We start from the raw sequence: 19,408 nt of genomic DNA, 5'->3' as shown, positions 1-19,408 counted from the left end.
GTAATGAATCCAGAATGTATGACATTTTTGTTTTTTAAATTGCATTTCAGAAAATAAAGAACTTTATTACAATATTCTAATTTTCTGAGACAGTCCTGTAGTTGTCTTACTCTGCCTTCACATCAGCCATTTTTAACATGCATATTTATTTTATTGTCAAATATGTCATGTAGAAAAAAAATCGCAATAAAGAAACAAGAACAGAGAACTTTTCCCATTGCAGCAAACAATCTTTGTATCACACGTCAACATGATTCATGCTATCATGACCACACCTATGTTGTACAAGCTGTGATAAATCCTTCATTCTTTTGTTTGCCAATTGCCATTTTACATTAGTAGTTTTGCTTTGATTTTATGATTATCTTTTGTCAAATTCAATTGTCTTTCTATTGTGTGTAGTGCTAAGAACTGATAATGTCTACACTTGAACCCCAAGAGCAACATAGGTTAAAGCAAAGCAAAGCATAACAGTAGCGTGTAGTGAAGTATACATTCAACGGATTGGCTTCTGGAAACTAACTGCAACAGTAAAACAAAATAAAATCAATCTCTAGGTGTTACCAAACAGAAATGACTTCACTGATAACCAGCCCATGGATGCTCCCAGAAGACAACAGTAGATTCCTTCTCTGTTGATTAGTTTTATCTCCTATTTACATCTTTATTGCCTTGACAATCTGAGAGATTCTAGACACACCTCATATGTCACCAGGGTCCAAAGTCTGCATATAAATTCATTACAACACTCAGTTTGAACCCAGTAAATACACAATTCCATAAGGTTGTTTAATAAGTTATAGTAACATAGAAATTGCATGTGATGATGCCACTGGCTTTGTACGACTGACTCCAAATTTGAGTTGATTAGATAAATGCCAGTATTTATTTGAATATTGATGGACATGGGTGCACTACAGTAATTCAGCACAGAAGCAGTAAGCCTAAATGTTTTCATTTGGATCATCAAATGAATTGGGCCTGTTCTATAAGCCCCCACCCTTTTATGAAATGAATGATAGGACAGGTCTATTGCAAGCAGCCACCTTCTACCCTACTTCCTTCTGGGCCTGTCAGTACAAAGTCAAAGTGCCATAAAATCTATTTGCCTGAGTGTTTCCTCCCACTCCGCAGTAGGACAACCGGGACATAGAAAGCAACTCTGCAGGAGGCTCAAATCAGGGTTTTTATGAAGAACAGTCATACAAGAATTGAAAGGTACATTTTAATTTATTTTGTGAGTGTTAGCAGACTGATTGGAACTCAACTGCTGATCATTTCAGGGTATCAATTTTTAAGTGGCACTGTAAACTGTCGGCTGCATTTTGTTATACGTTTTGGGTTGAAGCTTTGCTCTTTAAATGAAACAAGCTGATTATTAATCATGTTTGTTTTAAATGCTAGGAACATTGAAAATCGGTGATGCTGAGAAAGGTGAGGCTGAAAGACAAGTCAAGTTTATTTAATTATAAGACCTGAACTTTTATCATTTTTTTTCCAAGAAATTAAACAAAAATTGATTGAATTGATGATACAGTATCTGAATTTTACTTGTTTTTAGGGGGAGTGGGTTTGGCTGGACTCGGGCAGTGGAGTGCCAATCGGAGCTAAGGTCAAAGAAACACCAAGCGGTCGGCGTTTATTGGTGGATGATGCAGGAAAGGTGAACCATTCTCAATCAACTTGAAACTCGGTGACATGAGGAGAGATGGTCGGGTATTGATACCAGGTATCTGTGCCGATATCAGCATTATGTCATGGTATCGGTACTCGCCACGTTGACTAGTATCAGCTGCCCTAATGTGGCCGTGTTACAATAGAACCAGAAATTAGAGTAGAAGAATTGAAAATTAGTTTCATGCTTATTTAATGTACAAAAAAGCATTTTAAAAAAATTAGCTGTCATTGTTTTTGAGGGAAATTTGATGTATCAAAATTAATACTGGTATCAATGCTTGTTATCAGTATCGATGACTACTCAAGAATTGACAAGACATCAGGTTGCCATTCCAAAGTACATTTGTCCACAGCGCCACTGCATTCCCTGACTTCTGTTTCTGTTTCTTCTACCCAGGAACACAGTTTGTCCCCAGAGCAGGAAGCCTCCCTCAAGATCATGCATCCGACATCAGTGGAGGGGGTGGATGACATGATCAAATTGGGTGACATGACAGAGGCTGGCGTACTACGAAACCTGATGATGCGCCACAAGCAAGGAACCATCTATGTAAGTTACAAAAGTACTTCTTAGAAAACAAAGCAAGATTTTTTTGATGGGGGTGTACAAGTTATAAAGTTGATTGGAATATTTATATAGCTTTTAATATTTTCCCACTAAATGTAGCTCTGCTATCTTGACTGGAATGGTCTTAAATTTGTATACTAGGCTACAGATATGACTCCTGAATAAGGAAGGGCATTTAAGGAGTGCATTTCCTGCAGCACACCTTTGGGACTTTCCCTCACGAGGTTAACATTAGGAATGGGCAACTATTGATACCAATTATTGGTGCAGATACCATTTGTATTTCACGTTATCGGTACTCACAACGCAGGTCGATACCAATATCGGACGCTCTATTGTAGCTATTTTACCATCAGAAATTAGAACGCATGTAGGTATTTTTATTGTCCTTAAAATTCAGCACAAGCCAATTTCAACCCTATGAAAAAAAAAAAGTGAAAAAATAGAAATAACAACCTGTCATTGAAGGTGTTAAGGTCTTTTAATTTATTTCCCAGACTTACACAGGCTCAGTTCTGGTGGCAGTGAACCCATACCAAGTTTTCCCCATATATTCAAATGACCAGGTGAGCTGTCAGTACCTTAATATTCAATTTGATTTTGAAATTTAATGCCATATATTTCATCTCTTCCTTTCGTTCAGGTAAAACTGTACCGTGGTAAAAAGCTTGGGGAACTCTCTCCACACATCTTTGCCATCGCTGAATCCTGCTACTTCAACATGAAACGCCATCTTAGGAACCAGTGCTGCATCATCAGGTTGCATTAGTATTATTTCACTTTGGTGAAGGTCAATGATCATTTCAAGCTTTGTTTCTCTTTCAAAGTGGCGAGTCTGGAGCGGGCAAGACTGAAAGCACAAAGTTGATCTTGCAGTACTTAGCAGCAGTCAGCGGTGAGCTCTCTGAACATCACATTGCAAAACAGATCTTGGAGTCCAACCCGATCTTGGAAGGTACTACAATACTTAATAGGACGAATCTCATTCTTAATGAATAAATTCTATTACAATTGAAATAAAAAAAAATAAAAAAATGGCCTATTCTAAAACCTGTTCTGTGAAATCTAAACTTTGCCAAGCTTTTGGAAATGCCAAGACCATCAGGAATGACAATTCCAGTCGTTTTGGAAAATATTTGGAGATCTTCTTCAAGGAGAGTGGAGTCATTGAAGGCGCACGCGTGGAGCAATACCTCTTGGAGAAATCTCGTGTCTGCCATCAGGTGAGGCAACTAACAAAGCCGCTTATCTCTGTTCATCTCTCGTGGACACTGAGATATGGCTGTAAACGCACTCTCACTGCTATAAGACATGTTGCTGCAGAAGACGATCGCTACTGATAATGTGACAACGCTTTGTACACACATCAAACTATTTTCTCCACCTCAGGCCCAGGAGGAGCGAAACTATCACATCTTCTATTGCATGCTGGCAGGAATCACAGCAGAGGAGAGGAAAAGTTTGCGTCTAAAAAATGCACAAGATTACATATTCCTCACTAAGGTACAAATATGAAAAAAAAACAATTTTGTCTATTTTTAAAAATTACTTATTCATTGAGAATCATATTTGGATTTATTTATTACCCAGACAGGGTCTTGATTAACTTCACAGGCATTGTGCAAGCTCCATTTGAACATGGTTAACTGTTCTGCAAGTAGACCTAACACTGTTTTACAGGGCGAGTGTATCACATGCGAAGGGAGGCAAGATGCGGAGGACTTCAGGCGTATTCGATCTGCCATGAAAATTCTAACCTTCTCCGATCAGCAGTGTTTTGAAATTCTCAAGCTACTTGCAGCTATATTACACCTGGGAAACGTCTTCTTTGAAGGCAAGTGCTGTTTTAGAAATTGACCAACAACGAAATATATGAGATTATGTCATTCAAATATTTTCTGTGCCATTTTAATCCCAAATTACTTTGACTTCTAAATTTGACCCAGCAGTGCTTCTAGTGATGTACACAGACTGACAAATGTATCCCGCCCACATTTCTTGATCAATTTAGCCATCAATTGTGTAAATTGAACTACAGTTGTTTTCATTTTGTTTTGTTTTCTGCAGGAAATACACAAAATAACTTGGAAACCAGCGACGTCAGCAACTCGGAACATTTTAGCATTGCAGCATCTCTGCTAGAGGTTTGTCTAAATTGCCACCCTCTGCAGGTGTGAACATAAGTATTGTACCAAAAAAAATGTTTTAATTTCCATTTTTTTTGTGCATGTTTCCTACAGGTTGAGAATTGTGTGCTGGCCAACAGTTTGACCAATCGTTCCTTTATGACCAACAGAGAGATGGTGACGAAACCTCTTGACTGTGAGCAGGCATCTGCATGTAGAGACGCCTTTGTCAAGGTCTGAACCACCAACCCTGACTCGCATCTTTTTTTTCCCTCTTTGACTTTTTATAGAACTGTTGCATATCTTGTAGCATCATTCTGCCGAAAAAGAAAAATGATTAGCCAGCGCCTCTCATCCAGCATTATTGTCCTCAGGCAGTCAATGTTCCTCCCGATGAGCAAATTGACTTTTAGCATCTGTAGGTGTGACGATGCATCATAATATTTGTTTTTATTTAAGAGCAGCAACTATTTGCCTTTCATTTGTTCACATTTTGCGTTACTATTGACTCAGACCTAATTGACCGGTGGTGTGTGTGTATTGTCTCATAGGCAATCTACAACAAACTCTTCATATGGATCGTTGGAAAAATCAATGGTGTCATCCACAAAAGAATCACTCACCAACCCAAATCATCCTATCTGTCAATTGGCCTGCTTGATATATTTGGTTTTGAGAACTTCGAGATCAACAGGTCATAAGACTTCCAGCACTACTTCTAACATTATTTCATCAAACTCACCTGCAGAATTGAACAAATGTCACCTTTCTCCAGTTTTGAACAGCTGTGCATAAACTTTGCAAACGAGAAGCTGCAGCAGTTCTTCGTGGGTCACATCTTCAAGCTGGAGCAGAAGGAATATTTGAAAGAAAACATTGTGTGGAATAACATCAACTTTGGTGACAATCAGAAGATTCTGGATCTTCTGGCCGGGAAACCCTGTAACCTTCTAGCGCTGATTGATGAAGAGAGCCATTTTCCAAAGGTGCTCTTGTACTGCATCAGCTGGATGCTTTTACTGTTCTGTCATACTTACGATGGTGTTTTACATGACAGGGCTCAGATCTGACGATGCTTATCAAAATGAATCAGCAGCATCATGGAGACAAGACCTTTATTTCTTCAAAGAGTGAACATGACACTGACTTTGGAATTCACCATTTTGCAGGCATTGTTTATTATGACTCCAAAGGTAGGCAAACACATTTCCAATTCAAAACCAAAGAAAGGACTACAAGTACTGGATTTATTTTGAAGATTTTTGTCAAAGAGTAGAAAATTAATGGATGTACATTATCATTATATTTTAGCTTAAAATATGTTTTATTTTTTAAGGGTTCCTTGAGAAGAATAGAGACGCTGTAAGCTCTGACATATTCAAGATGGTTGACATGTCCACCAACAAGTTGCTTCAGGAGATTTTCATGCCAGAGCTTTCAATCAATGGAATGAAGCTGACCAAAAACCAGCGGATTATGATCACACCCAAGAATTCCATGCGGGTATGGAAGCATCGTTGCTTTGGAATGAAAAAGTTGATCGTCCCATTTGTGCCGCCTTTTTGTTCGTGCAGTCCCCTCAGGACAAACGCAAGCAAGTGCCGACCCTCAGCGGTCAGTTCCGGCAATCTCTGGACGCCCTCATGAAGGCTCTCTCTGTCTGCCAACCGTACTTCATCCGCTGCTTCAAACCAAACAACAACAAGCAGTCTGGGGTGCATAGAAACATTACTCTTTTGTACCAAAACACATTTCAGTTAACTTCTTTTTAACTTCCTGCTTCTCCAAAAATCATTTTGCAGTTACTAATCCCAACTAAAATGCTAATTGCTAATTTGCTAATTTGTTTTTCCACTCAAAGGACTTTGACCGAGAACTTTGTATGCGTCAGCTGCGATACTCTGGCATGATGGACACCATCCGCATCAGGAAACTGGGCTATCCCATTCGCCACACCTTTGTGGAATTCTTGACTCGCTACAGAGTGCTCCTGAAGACAACCGTGTGTGACCCAAAAACTGTTAGTCACGTTCTGGAACCAATTTTGAGGATGGGCATCATCTTTGAACTTACACTTAGCTATATGTACCTTCATTCGGCACACCTGCTCAGATCCACTTCCCAAAAATGCTGATGATAATTCTCATTTTTCAATGACATCATCTGATAAGGACTGTTGTAGTTTTTATTTGCAGTAGTTGAGAAAACTGCACTCCATCATCCTGTACTGAGATTCAAAACTGCAAACTACTCTCACAGTATAATCTTATTGATCATTCAATTTAAAATCAAATCCAAACTTGGCATTATTACCTTTTTAAAGGCTTCTTTAGTTTTGGCTGTAATTCGATTGAGCAAGTTTACCTAATGGAGTGGCCAGTGAGTGTATGTTTCTTTCTGCTTGATGTTACGTTCGCCACGGATGAACGGAGGCATCGGCTTCTTGTCAGTATTCATCAATTAAATGTTCTCTCCAAAGAACACAGCTGCTGCCTGTTGTGACGCCATCTGCCAGACGGCGTTTAAAACACCTGACGAGTGGAGAATCGGAAAGACCAAGATTTTCCTGAAGGTTCTGAAACCAATTTTACAAGTTTTTAATATGATAATTTGAATGACAGTATTTTCTCACACTGGTAGTCTTCAAAAATGTATCTATCTCCAGACTAAAGTCTACAGTATCTGAGGCATTTTTTATTTCTGCTTTTCACTTATTCTGAATCTCCTTGAAACATTTTTTTAATACCTGGCAATCTATTGCTAAGATTTCCTGGACAAATTTAGACTTTGCAAATTGTTTTATTTTTTTCCAGGATGCTCATGATGCTGTGCTGGAACGCCTGAGGGAAGAAGAACTCAGCAGGAAAGCTCTTGTGATCCAGCGATTCATGCTGGGATGCAAGGACAGGTGCAATTTTAATTTTAAATATTACTCATATACTGTAAAAGATCATTTGAGACATTTTGGATAATACCAAATACAAACAATGCTTTTTTTCATGTAAATAATAATAATAATAATGATAATCTTGTTTTCCTAAACGTTATGGTCGATGAGGTTAAATCACAGCTACAGCTCTCTGCCTTCTTTGTAGAAAGTCTTTTCTAAAGAAGAGGAGGGCGGCTGTGGTGTTGCAAAAACACTGGAGAGCTTACAGGGAAAACAAAACAAGACTAAAGGTATGATTTTGAGCATAGTCTCTGACATTCTACTGTTATTTTGGCACCAGCAGTAACAAAAATTTCTCCCACTCTTGCTCTAGATCCTACAAGGTTTTGAACGCCTGGTGTCGAAAACCCGTGGTCGGAAACTTCAGTACCAATTTGGAAGGCAACGATCAGCAACACTCATCTTACAGACTCGTGTATGTTGTCTAAATGATGCTTGCACAAAGTATGTAGCAACAATGTATTTATAAAGTGCTGAGTCATCACTGACACAATGCGCAGCTACGGGGTTACTGGGCAAGGAAGACTTGGAAGCATAAGAGAGAAGCAGTCATACTTCTGCAGGCTTACACCAGAGGATTCCTGGCAAAACGATTATTTGCCAGCATGAGGATTAAGGTAATGCTGCACCTTATGAAAATAGAAAGATTTTTTTATTTTTATTTTTTTTTTATTTATTATTATAGTTATACGTGATTTTCCACTTAGGGCCTGTCTGACCCACCTCCATGTGGTCGGCTTATACCAGAGGAGCATGGGACTGAAGATGACATTGCCTGGGAGCTGAAGCGCAGACAAGATGCCAGCATGAGGTTTAAGGTAATGCTGCACCTTTTCAAAATAGAAAGAAGCATTGTATGTTTTTTATATTTGATTCTCCATTTAGGGCCTCTCTGACCCACCTCCGTGTGGTCCGCTTACACCAGAGGAGGATGGGACTGAAGATGACATTGCCCGGGAGCTGAAGCGCAGACAAGATACCAGCATGAGGATTAATGTAATGCTGCACCTTTTGAAAGAAGCATTGTATGTTTTTTTATACTTGATTCTCTATTTAGGGCCTCTCTCACCCACTTTTGTGTGGTCCGCTTACACCAGAAGAAGATGGGACTGAAGATGACATTGCCCAGGAGCTGAAGCGCAGACTAGAAGAAGTCGTCATACAGGCTCAGCAAGCTGATGAGGAACTTGAGCCCGTCACTCCGATAGATTTGGTGGAAGAGGAAAGAAATATTATGCCCATACCTCTTGTGACAATTACAAAGTATGAAGAATTGGAATCAGAGGAAATGGAGGTTTGATAAGATGTCGAGTGACTCACGCAAAACAAGTTTAAAACTATACAGCCTGACATGTGTTTATTTGAATTTTATAGAAAGCAGAGACCAGGTCTGAGATGAGCATTGCAGGCTCAGACACAACAACACCGACTCAATCATTCGACGAAGAGGAAGACGAGTTTGAAGATCTCACAGACGAGTATTCATTCTACAAGTTTAGCATTCTTCACTTCCAGGGTGATGCCAGCCACACACACATCCTAAATCAGAGACTCAGGAAGCCTCTTCTGCAACACGACGATGAGAGTGACACGCTGGTGAGTAGTCAAAGTACAGTATGTGCATTTTGTTTGCTCCATTTGGACATCATCCTTCCCACCCGCCACCTCAAAGGCCTGTCTGACCATATGGTGGATTATACTCCGATTCATGGGGGACATTCCCGAGCCCAGGTCTCAGGATGCCACATCTCAGGCCTCTCTCAGCATTTCTCGCCATCTGCCTAACAGGCAAGGCAGGAGGCTGAGCAGCTTGGTGGGACTCGACCAGGTAAGAAAGGAACAACGGGAAGCCTTTCATTTTGAAAATTTAACAGTTCTGGGGTGTTCAATTAAAAAAATGTCTTTTTAAGTCTGAGCATAATTAATTATATTTCAGACTAAATGTGAAAGCCTCTGACTGGAAAATAAATTTCTAAAAAGGAGCAAATGATATGATTGTATTACAAATAGCCCTCTTTAAGATTAAAGATTAAAGTCCCAATGATTGTCACACACACATCTGGGTGTGGTGAAATTTGTCCTCTGCATTTAACCCATCCCCATTACTGCATAAATTACAGTTCGGTCTTGACATTTCCATATCTTTTAGAAAATACTAAGGAAGAACAAGAAAAAGCTCGGAAACAGGAAGGCCTCGACTATTCTTGAGGAGGTCAGTCTGCGTACCCCCAATCGTATTTATGGTTTTGACTAGAAATGAATAATCTCCATTTTGTCACAAACCAGCCGGAGAGCTTCGCGGAGGATGAGGAGGTTTTGATTGGAGAAGGTCCTACTTTGGACAGGCCACTTTCTCTTCTGGAAAAACTGCACATTATTGTTGGATATGCACTAGCCAAACAAGGAATAAGGTGTGAATATGGCTTATTTTTATAATAGCTTATCAACAAGACACAAGATGTGGAGTAGATCCATTCTTTTTTTTGTATTATTATTTATGTATTATTTGTTTAGTTATTATATTATTACATGTATTCCTATGATGTATTGCCTATTGTTTATCTTGTTTTCTTCTGTTTTTTGTTCCCCCACAGAGATGAGATTTACTGTCAGATCTGTAAGCAGCTGACGAACAATAAAAACCGAGCGAGCCGTACGCAAGGATGGGTCCTTCTGTCCATCTGTCTGGGGATCTTTCCCCCGACAGACCTCTTTAGCAAGGTCTGTTTCTGCCACGTTAGAAACTACTACAAATAGACTGACTCCACGACTGATGGTTAAATTCTGAGGAAGAATAACAAAAGACATTTGTGGCACAATAGTGTGTCTCTGTCACATATTTAAAGATAAAAAGAATAAGACCTGGACTTAAAATAAAGTCTTATCTAATGCCAAAATCCAATTAAAGTTGAATTACACCCATTCATTACAATTGTGTGCTAAACATGAGTACATTTTTATTCAGGCACTTGACTAGGTTCCCTACTGCAGTTTTTTTTTTTTTAATGATTACTTTAATTGTGTCTGATTTCAGTATTTGGAGACCTTTATCCGCAAGGGGCCAAGTGGTTATGCTGAATATTGTAGTAAGCGCCTGCATCGCATCAAAGCCAACGGAGAAAGAAAAGAGCTGCCCTGTTGGCTGGAATTACAGGTACATCATGTCTTGTCTTGAGCTGTTTAATTGTAGAGTTGCAAATAAATTTGGTGGTGGCAAGAGTCTTCATTCATGAACAAAAATACTCACTTTTTCCCCTGTTGACAGGCTGTGAAAGCCTTGGAGCCTATAGAAATGACCGTGACTCTGATAGATGGCAGTAATGTCAGCTTGCAGTTGGACTCGGCCTCCACCTCTGCCGAGGTCTGTCAAGCTGTGGCTGACAAGATTAATATGCGAGACACCTATGGATTCTCCCTCTACATTCGTTTTTTTGACAAAGTGAGCTTTACTCGTTCTGGTAAATAGGAGAGGGATTTGATTCAAGCCCGACTTTGCTAAATCTCACATCAACCTTAAGAGGGACTCTAATCTTTTTGACCTTTGGACTCCAGATGTGGTCTCTGGGCAGCTGCGGGAAGCATGTGTTGGACGCTGTGTCACAGTGTGAGCAGGAGATGAGGCGACAGGGCAAGCATGAGAAGGACACCCCTGTGCAGTTCACAGTCCGCAAAGAGCTGTTCACGCCGTGGCACAACTGCTCTCAAGACTCCATCAGCACCGATCTCATTTACAAGCAGGTCATTCAGGGCATCAAGTCGGGAGAGTACACGTGTGAGAAGGTGAGCACATGTCAATTATAGTGGCGCATTATATGACAGGTATAAATGTATGCAAACAAATATACATTTGGGTTTGTTTCCTGTGTATGCTCCATATTCTGACCCCCAAACCAAAAAGTGCTTTGTGTACGGTAGTCACTAAAACAACATTGCTCCCCTCAGGAGGATGAATATATCCAGCTGGCTACAATGCACTATTATATCCAGTTTGGCTCGATATACAGCAAAGAGAATGTCCAGAGGGTGGTTGAGGACTGCATTGCTATACATCTGATCGAGAGCAAATCCATGGCAAAATGGATCCAACTCATCAGCTCAGTGTACTTGCAGGTAAGATGGACAAAATGTATTACCTGTCCCTGCTTTAATGCCAGATATGTTGTGCTCACTTACACTAATCAGTATGTGTGCAGACATCACATACAAACATAAATAAGATGCATTCTGCATATTTCATAAATTTTGTTGTGTAAGTCTTAAGTATTTTCTGTCCCTTTTCCACAGGGTGCTTACACAAAGGGGACCATGAGCAAAGAGGTTGTAAAAGGAGAACTTGTCGACTGTGCTCGAGTGGATTGGCCAGTCTACTTCTCCAAGTTTTATGACGTTACAATGACGTCAGGTTAGTCAACATGCACACACTTATATAGTATGCTAGCTTAATGCTAAAACACAATGCAAATTGGCTAACAAACAATATAAATGCAGCAGTGTTATAACCTTTTAAGCAACAGGTATTTGAACACAAACGGTGCAGCAACACGTGTAGACAGAAAGTGTAACAATACTCAGAGGTATGCAGTTTATCCTGTACAAACAAAAAAACAAAAATACTCGTGCTTCCTAAGTTGGAAAACTCTTCCTCATGTATGCCTGTATTATTATGCCCCTGGTGGCCAACGTATGCACAGCAAGATTACGACGTGGGGCTGCAACAGATTACGTAATGGCATTTTCATTCATTTTTAATTGGGAATGATGATTTGAGATACTGATGTTTATACTTGTAAGTGTGGTCACATTAACAAATTAAACTAGTACCGTAATTTTCGGACTAAAAGTCGCTCCGGAATATAGGTCGCATTAGCCATAAAACGCACAATAACGTGAAAGAACACATATAAGTCACTCCGGAGTATAAGTCGCATTTTGGGGGAAATTTATTCGACAAAATCCAACACCAAGAACAGACATGAACGAGCAACAACAGGCTAAACGATAGGTATGCTAACGTGACATAAACACAAACGAAGAGCTGAGAACGGGCCTGACGTAACATTCAGAGTTATTCAAATAACTATTACATAAATAACACGTTTATAAAACCATCTGTGTCACTCCAATTCATTAAATCCATCGATCGTCCTTTGTCAACAATGGGTGTGCGCCGCTGACGGCGCTTGCACTTCAAAATATTCCACAGGCCCATATAACGATATATAAATTATGTATCAAATAACTATTACATAAGCAATAATATTATCAAACCATCTGTGTCACTCCAAATCATTAAATCCATCGATCAAATTCCTCGTCCTTTGTCAACAACGCCGCGCGTGCGCCCTGATGTCAGCATCATCGTTATTCCACAGATCTAGCATATAACTATATTGTAGCGTTAACAAAGTACAAGGAAAGACGTGGGTTTGGTAAACGGCTCTTTATTTAACAAAACAAACTTCCAGGCGTGTGGTGGCGTGTTCCATCCCCGGAGGTGGCACTTCCAGCCACGGAGGTGGAAGAGAGCTCCATAGAATAGGACTGGGCGTTCGTAAAAGCCATGTCCGAGCCCCATCCCCCATCCCCGGACAGCCACCCGGCCGAGCACCGGCCCCCGACTTCAATCCACGGAGGTGAAAGAGAGCTCCGTAGAGTAGGACCGGGCGTGCGTAAAAGCAATGTCCGAGCCCCATCCACCGTCCCCGGGCAGCCACCCGGCCGAGCGCCGGCCCCCGACTTCCATCCACGGAGGTGAAAGAGAGCTCCGTAGAGTAGGACCGGGCGTGCGTAAAAGCCATAATAGTTTTTCAAACCTTCTGTGTCACTCCAAATCCTTAAATCCTTCAAACTCTTCATCCTCCGTGTCACTTAGAAACAAAGCTGCTAATGATGCCGGTAGTACGTGGGGCCCTTCGTCATCTTTGTCATCCCATGATCGAATCTTTGTCCTTTATGTAAACAACTGCCGCGCCGCGCTGCTGACGTCACTTGAAATTCAAATTACAGTAATCCCTTGCTACATCGCGGTTTGTTTATCGCGGTTTCACTTTTTTTTTTTTTATTTTGAAAATTTGTGAAACAATTTACATATAAGTCGCTCCTCTGTATAAGTCGCCCCCCCACCCAAACTATGAAAAAAAACGCGACTTATAGTCCGAAAATTACGGTAAGTCAAGGCGCCGCTGTATGTCCACAGGACCAACTTTACCCAAAAGCAAGTTTGTCGTGGCTGTAAACTGGAATGGCATTTTCTTCATGGATGGAAGAGACAAGAAACTCCTTGAGTTGCCTTATGTGGAGATAAAAGAAGTCAGAATGTTGAGGTATGGTTCATATTTGCCTTTTTGCTGACAAGCGTTATCATTTTTGGTAAAACACGCTTAATGTTGGGCTTTTTAGTAACCAGTTGGTGAGTGTAGTGACAATTCGAGGTGAATTTGTCCTAATGTGTGGCGAAGCTGATGACATGGCCGCACTTGTTGAGCAAAACTTGAGTGGACTACGAGCTCGCTCGGTGTTTGCACTCGCCCAGCAGGATTCCAATAAATCAGGTAGGAGTTTGTAGCATTTTTAGTAAACTAACAAACACAAACATGAAGAAACTCTTACCTCTGTGCCCACCCCAACAGATGATCCCTTATTCTTGATCTGTAAACAAGGAGACCTCTTGTTGGTAGAAAAGGATAAAAAATCCTCTAACAAGAATGTGGTCAAAGCTACAAATCAGAAGACGAATATCAGTGGTCTTGTCTATAAGAATGCATTGCAGTTTCTTCCAACACTCAGCAGACCCACTGATGACATGATGGTACTGTATATCAAATAAGGTTTTATTTGGCCAAGAGGTATTGTGTTGCAACCTTTGGGCCAAATTCCAAATGATATCTACTGATAATGATTGAAAGTGGTCTACAACAAATGAAGCTTCATTTTCGTTTCATTGACACTATCAGGAGCTGCTCAGTCCACACCAGAGGGAATCATCCATGACACAAATTGGGCCCCAAAGAGAAGAAACGGTTGCTCCTATCTCTCTAAGAGAGTTTGCACTTGACCATTTTAGGTGATTTTCTTTTTAAGTGCTGTACAAACACTAAACTTAATGTTGTTCAATTGCTGGACGTATGCGCAATTTACGTTAAAATGCAGTCGTTCACAAGAAGGATGTCAGTTGATTTCGCAAATTTGCATGGCTTTCCTGTTAATCATTGAACAATTATTCTGTTGCATAATCAGTCATTCTAAGAACTGCTTTGCATTTCTTGTGCTTGCAGTTGATCAACTTATAGCACCTGATACAATGCACAGTCAGAAACAGCATTTTTATTTTTACAATAATGACCTTTTCAGATTTTCTGTTTCAAAGTGATCCACCATCCCTGTATCATGATACATGGCCACCATGTTTTACTATCGACTTCTTGCGGACAGCTTGGCGTCACGTTTTGTTTTTTTTCCAAAAGTTCCAGAACTTGGTCAACTCCATTCAACATGACTGTAAAGGAGTTCTCAGAATCAGTGGTGACATCACCAAAATTTGCAGTTATAGAATAAATGGATTTAATTAGAAAAAAATCAGACTATGCGCTAAATAATAAATACATTCTATACATATATTTTTTTTATAACAGCAGTGTTTCCAATGCCTTTGTCTGTTTTAAAATAACAGCTCTTATGAGTACCCAAAATATTTGTATAAATATCTTTCATACACTTTTACAGACCTCTAGGTAAAGAAAGGCTGTGGGTGTGTTCAAGAGAACTGCTGAGGCAGCCACTCATGAAGAGTCTGGTCCGCAACTCTGAGCTGAACTCCATCGCCTGCAATTCCTTCACTGATATCCTCATAAACAACTGCCGTTGCAACATCTGCTTTAATAACAGCGTTGGCGTTAAACAATGCAGATTTTGTTCTGATGACTGTCTGAGTGAGTCCTTGACGTTGGTCGCTACCTATTTTGAAGTACATGGGCGACTACCCCATCAAACAGGTTCGCAGTCCATTAGAGTTGACTGACCAGATCTTCGGCCCTGCTACGCAACATGAGCTTCTGCAGGATGAGATCTACTGCCAGATCATGAGACAAATGACCAATAACGACAACAGGTAGTTTGTATTTTGCTTTGTATTGCAATAGCGTCACCACATTGATGAATATTTGCTCCCCGCAGGTTGAGCATGGAGCGCGGATGGCAGCTGTTGTGGTTGTGTTCAGGCTTGTTTCCTCCCAGTCACGACTTGATGAGACACGCTCAGCGCTTCCTGGAGTCACGACCCAGAGAACCACTGGCTGCAGGATGTCTCCAGAGGCTGCAGCAGATGTGCAGGTCGGGCAGCACTTGATTTACGTTTGGATATTTACACTGTCACAAACTGTCATATAAGCTTTGAACTTTTTGTCTCGTCATGTTTGATATGCTCAGTAAGGAACCCAGGAAACATCCTCCACCTCTGGTCGAAGTAGATGCCATCAAGCAGAACAGCACTCACATTTTCCATAAAATTCACTTCCCGAATGACACAAACGATGTAAGTCCTAAACCTCTCCTGGATTTAAACATACAATTTATATCGTTCAAATGGATTCCATATCCATCTTGGCAATTGAAAGAAGAAAACAAAATGTTCCTTTTTTTTTCTTTTTACAGTTATTCGAGGTGACATCGACGACCACAATCCAAGATTTGTGCTACAGTATTGCTTCTCAGCTAAAACTGACCTCACCAGACGGCTACGGCCTCTATTTGAAAACAACAAATAAGGTTTGCAAGTTTAGCCTTAAGTGGTAAACAAGGACAAGGTGGTATAAAGTGCTTTCTCCTTCTAACTTCAGATACTGAGCTTGACTGAGCAGGAATATTTATTTGACAGTTTACGAGAGGCGACTAATATTTCAAAGAAAGGGAAAAAAGTGAGAGAAAGTAAGGCATCGTGACGACACACTCTTTTGACTCTGTCTATCTTAGCTTGTTTCTAATTGACTTTTTCCTTAGCGGTCAACTTAGCCTACGCTCTAATTTTTAAGAGGAAGCTCTGGTTCAATGTGCTGCCAGGTAAAGACTTGGTTGCAGACCTCACCTTCCATTTCCCGCAGGTATCAAAACTCACACTCTCTTGCGCTCCAGGTTGTAATGAATCATTTTCGACTTATACATTTTATCAAATGCCACCATAAAGGAGATGCCCAAATACCTCACGGGGTATCACAAATGCACCAAAGAGGATATCATCAACCTTGGTGGGCTGCTTTTCAGAGCCAAAGTGGATTCTGACAGGTCACAGTTTGTCATGATCCCCAAAATGCTGAAAAACCTGCTCCCTGCTGACCAGATCCAAAGTGCATCTCCGGAGGAATGGAAGAAGGTAACTGAGGATGCATGGGAAGGGAGCGTTCCAAAGGGGACGGGGCCAAGTGGATGCATATGCTCAACTTGACTGCTTTATATCCCAGTGAAAATAAATTGCGTGTCATTTTGCTTGCTCTTGCAGCACATCATGTCATCCTACAACAAGCAGAGTGGCATCACAGTGGAGGAATGCAAAATTGCCTTCCTGCAAGCCATAGCCAGCTGGCCAACCTTTGGCTGTACCTTCTTTGAAGTTAAAGTAAGTTGTGAGGATGAAAGACACATTAGTCGCCCGCCTGCAGGTAATTCTAGCGTGTATGCAAATTGTGTAGATCAGGGGTGGGCAAACCTTTTGAGCTCGCGAGCTACTTTTGAAATGACCAAGTCACAAAGATCTACCCACTAAAAAAAAAAAGAATTTTATATATATATACCGTATTTTCCGGACTATAAGGCGCACCGGACTATAAGGCGCACCTTCAATGAATGGCCCATTTTAAAACTTTGTCCTTATATAAGGCGCACCGGACTATAAGGCGCACCATTAATGCATCATGTCAGATTTTTCAACCAAATCAAATCATTCTCCATTTTATCTTTTTTATTTCAACTTCAGACGCAACAAGTTACTTTATAATCACAAAATAATGATCCATAGTCTTTTTGATTCATGATTCATAGTCTTCAGCGGGCCACTTATGATTGATTTCATGACACAATGCTTCGGGCCAGTTTAAATTTAGGAATTTGGTCCATATATAAGGCGCACCAGACTATAAGGCGCACTGTCTGCTTTTGAGAAAATTTTAGGTTTTTAGGTGCGCCTTATAGTCCGGAAAATACGGTATATATATATATATATATATATATATATATATATATATATATATATATACATATATATATACTATATACATATATATATATATATATATATATATACTATATACTATATGTCATCGTGAAGAAAAAGTCCTACTCCCATTCCCTATGAAAGTGATACTTCTTACTATGGCCAGCTGCCCCACTCATTTTTATACCCTTTCTTAAGTTTAAGAGAAATAACAGGGTTCTGACAATTGGAGGGAACTCGCAAGCTAGCGTGTTTGTGTTGTGTTGTTAGCGCCGTTGTTTGTACAAGTGTCAAGTGCGGAAAAAAAAACAAAATTATCACGCGATCGACCAATAGTGGCTTGGCGATCGACCGGTCGATCGCGATCGACGTATTGAGCACCCCTGGTGTAGATGATTCATGATGACATTTCCATGATGACATTTCCATTTTTGCAGCAAACATGTGAGTCAAGCTACCCAAGTACAGTTTGGATTGCTATCAGCAAGCAAGGTGTAAGCTTAATCGACCCAAAGTCAAAGGTATGCACACTCGCGTTGGCAAGTGAGACCCGGCTCAATTTTTATTTATTTTTTTAAACATGCTGTTTATTGCCACACTTTTTGTTTTTTAACATTGGTGACCAAAAATGACTTATGAACCTCGCAGGAGTTGCTGGTCATGCATCCATTCAGTCGCATCACAGAGTGCCACAGCAAAGGCGACTACTTCAAGATGACCATCGGCACCGTGGTCCGAGGGAACGTCTTTGTCTGTGAAACATCGCAGGTAAGCATCCCAATCATTTCTCCCATGTTAATATCATGTTTTTCAATTTCTCATAACTGGTCTACCATGTTTCAGGGTCACACGATGGAGGACCTTCTCAGATCGTATGTCAGGATGTATGAAAGGCAAAGGCAGGCCTTCCAATCCAAAAACCACATTTTTACTTGAGCTGCTGTGATTAACAAAAACTCATTTGACCTCATAACAAGGCAAGAATATTCCAGGTTTTCTTTTGTCTTTCTCATAATTCCAATTCATACTGTCATTTTGAATATATGAATATTTTCCTGTATTGTTTGACCAAGATCATAAATTATGAACGCAATAAATGTCTGGCTCAAATTGTCTATCGTAAGCATTTTTTTTATTACCGTATTTTCCGCCCTAAAAGGCGCACCTAAAAACCTAAAATTTTCTCAAAAGCCGACAGTGCGCCTTATAGGCCAGTGCGCCTTATATATGGATCAACTGATGAATTTGTTGATCCATACTGGTTGTACACAGTGCTCTGCCAAAATGTTTCAGTACGTTTTAGTACGACTAATAAATTACAAGGTCGCATCGCTTCCCAGCATTACGGCAACTGTAGTCAGGGGGCGTCACCGAATAGCTGTTGTACCCGCGAGGCTATTTCCTGTCAAAATAGGCTGCTCTGTTAATGTTTCGAGTAAATCTACGGATCGATATGGAAGGGAAACATAGGTAAGTAGTACCAATGCGTTAGATCGAACTTTAGTCAGTTCCGATCATTTTATAGGAGATCGTTTGAGAAACGCGATTGTTTACACTTTGCTGAGGCTCATGGGAGATTGCGAGGTGAGGCTCGTGAGACTTTGCGGATGGCTAATGCTATTGCGATAGCTGCTATACGTACCAGGCTATTTCATGTCAAAATAGGCTGCTCTGTTAATGTTTCGAGTAAATCTACGGATCGATATGGAAGGGAAACATAGGTAAGTAGTACCAATGCGTTGGATCGAACTTTAGTCAGTTCCGATCATTTTATAGGAGATCGTTTGAGAAACGCGATTGTTTACACTTTGTTGAGGCTCATGGGAGATTGCGAGGTGAGGCTCGTGAGACTTTGCGGATGGCTAATGCTATTGCGATAGCTGCTA

At 40.5% G+C, this 19,408-nt stretch overlaps 1 protein-coding gene across 1 annotated transcript; it reads left to right on the top strand.

The window, feature by feature from the left end:
* Positions 1–501: 501 nt before the first annotated feature.
* On the top strand, positions 502–18,637 carry LOC119137354 (unconventional myosin-VIIa-like). Its single transcript, XM_037276612.1, has 52 exons — positions 502–1,218; positions 1,405–1,434; positions 1,562–1,663; positions 2,075–2,227; positions 2,743–2,811; positions 2,889–3,004; positions 3,073–3,200; positions 3,326–3,468; positions 3,635–3,748; positions 3,926–4,079; positions 4,313–4,389; positions 4,486–4,605; positions 4,923–5,065; positions 5,147–5,357; positions 5,429–5,564; positions 5,708–5,874; positions 5,946–6,086; positions 6,233–6,391; positions 6,851–6,943; positions 7,185–7,279; positions 7,467–7,551; positions 7,635–7,736; positions 7,822–7,938; positions 8,029–8,139; positions 8,207–8,317; positions 8,379–8,615; positions 8,696–8,917; positions 8,994–9,149; positions 9,471–9,533; positions 9,608–9,732; positions 9,916–10,042; positions 10,356–10,475; positions 10,587–10,760; positions 10,874–11,101; positions 11,264–11,431; positions 11,606–11,723; positions 13,518–13,644; positions 13,721–13,872; positions 13,951–14,129; positions 14,275–14,384; positions 15,044–15,159; positions 15,275–15,428; positions 15,494–15,649; positions 15,746–15,851; positions 15,971–16,084; positions 16,156–16,243; positions 16,316–16,416; positions 16,500–16,685; positions 16,812–16,928; positions 17,960–18,043; positions 18,171–18,290; positions 18,366–18,637. The coding sequence occupies exons 2-52, from the start codon at positions 1,423–1,425 to the stop codon at positions 18,456–18,458; spliced, it is 6,600 nt and encodes a 2,199-aa protein (XP_037132507.1). The 5' UTR covers positions 502–1,218; positions 1,405–1,422; the 3' UTR covers positions 18,459–18,637.
* Positions 18,638–19,408: the final 771 nt, after the last annotated feature.

This window comes from Syngnathus acus, chromosome 17, assembly GCF_901709675.1.
Source record: "Syngnathus acus chromosome 17, fSynAcu1.2, whole genome shotgun sequence".
NCBI lineage: Eukaryota > Metazoa > Chordata > Actinopteri > Syngnathiformes > Syngnathidae > Syngnathus > Syngnathus acus.
Note: the sequence above shows the minus strand (reverse complement) of the source record. Positions and strands in the feature narration are given on the sequence as shown.

Coding starts and splice junctions, on each gene's coding strand:
- LOC119137354 (XM_037276612.1), top strand. Junction 6,087..6,232: donor ACAACAACAAGCAGTCTGGG/GTGCATAGAAAC, acceptor TTCCACTCAAAG/GACTTTGACCGAGAACTTTG. Junction 9,733..9,915: donor CTAGCCAAACAAGGAATAAG/GTGTGAATATGG, acceptor GTTCCCCCACAG/AGATGAGATTTACTGTCAGA.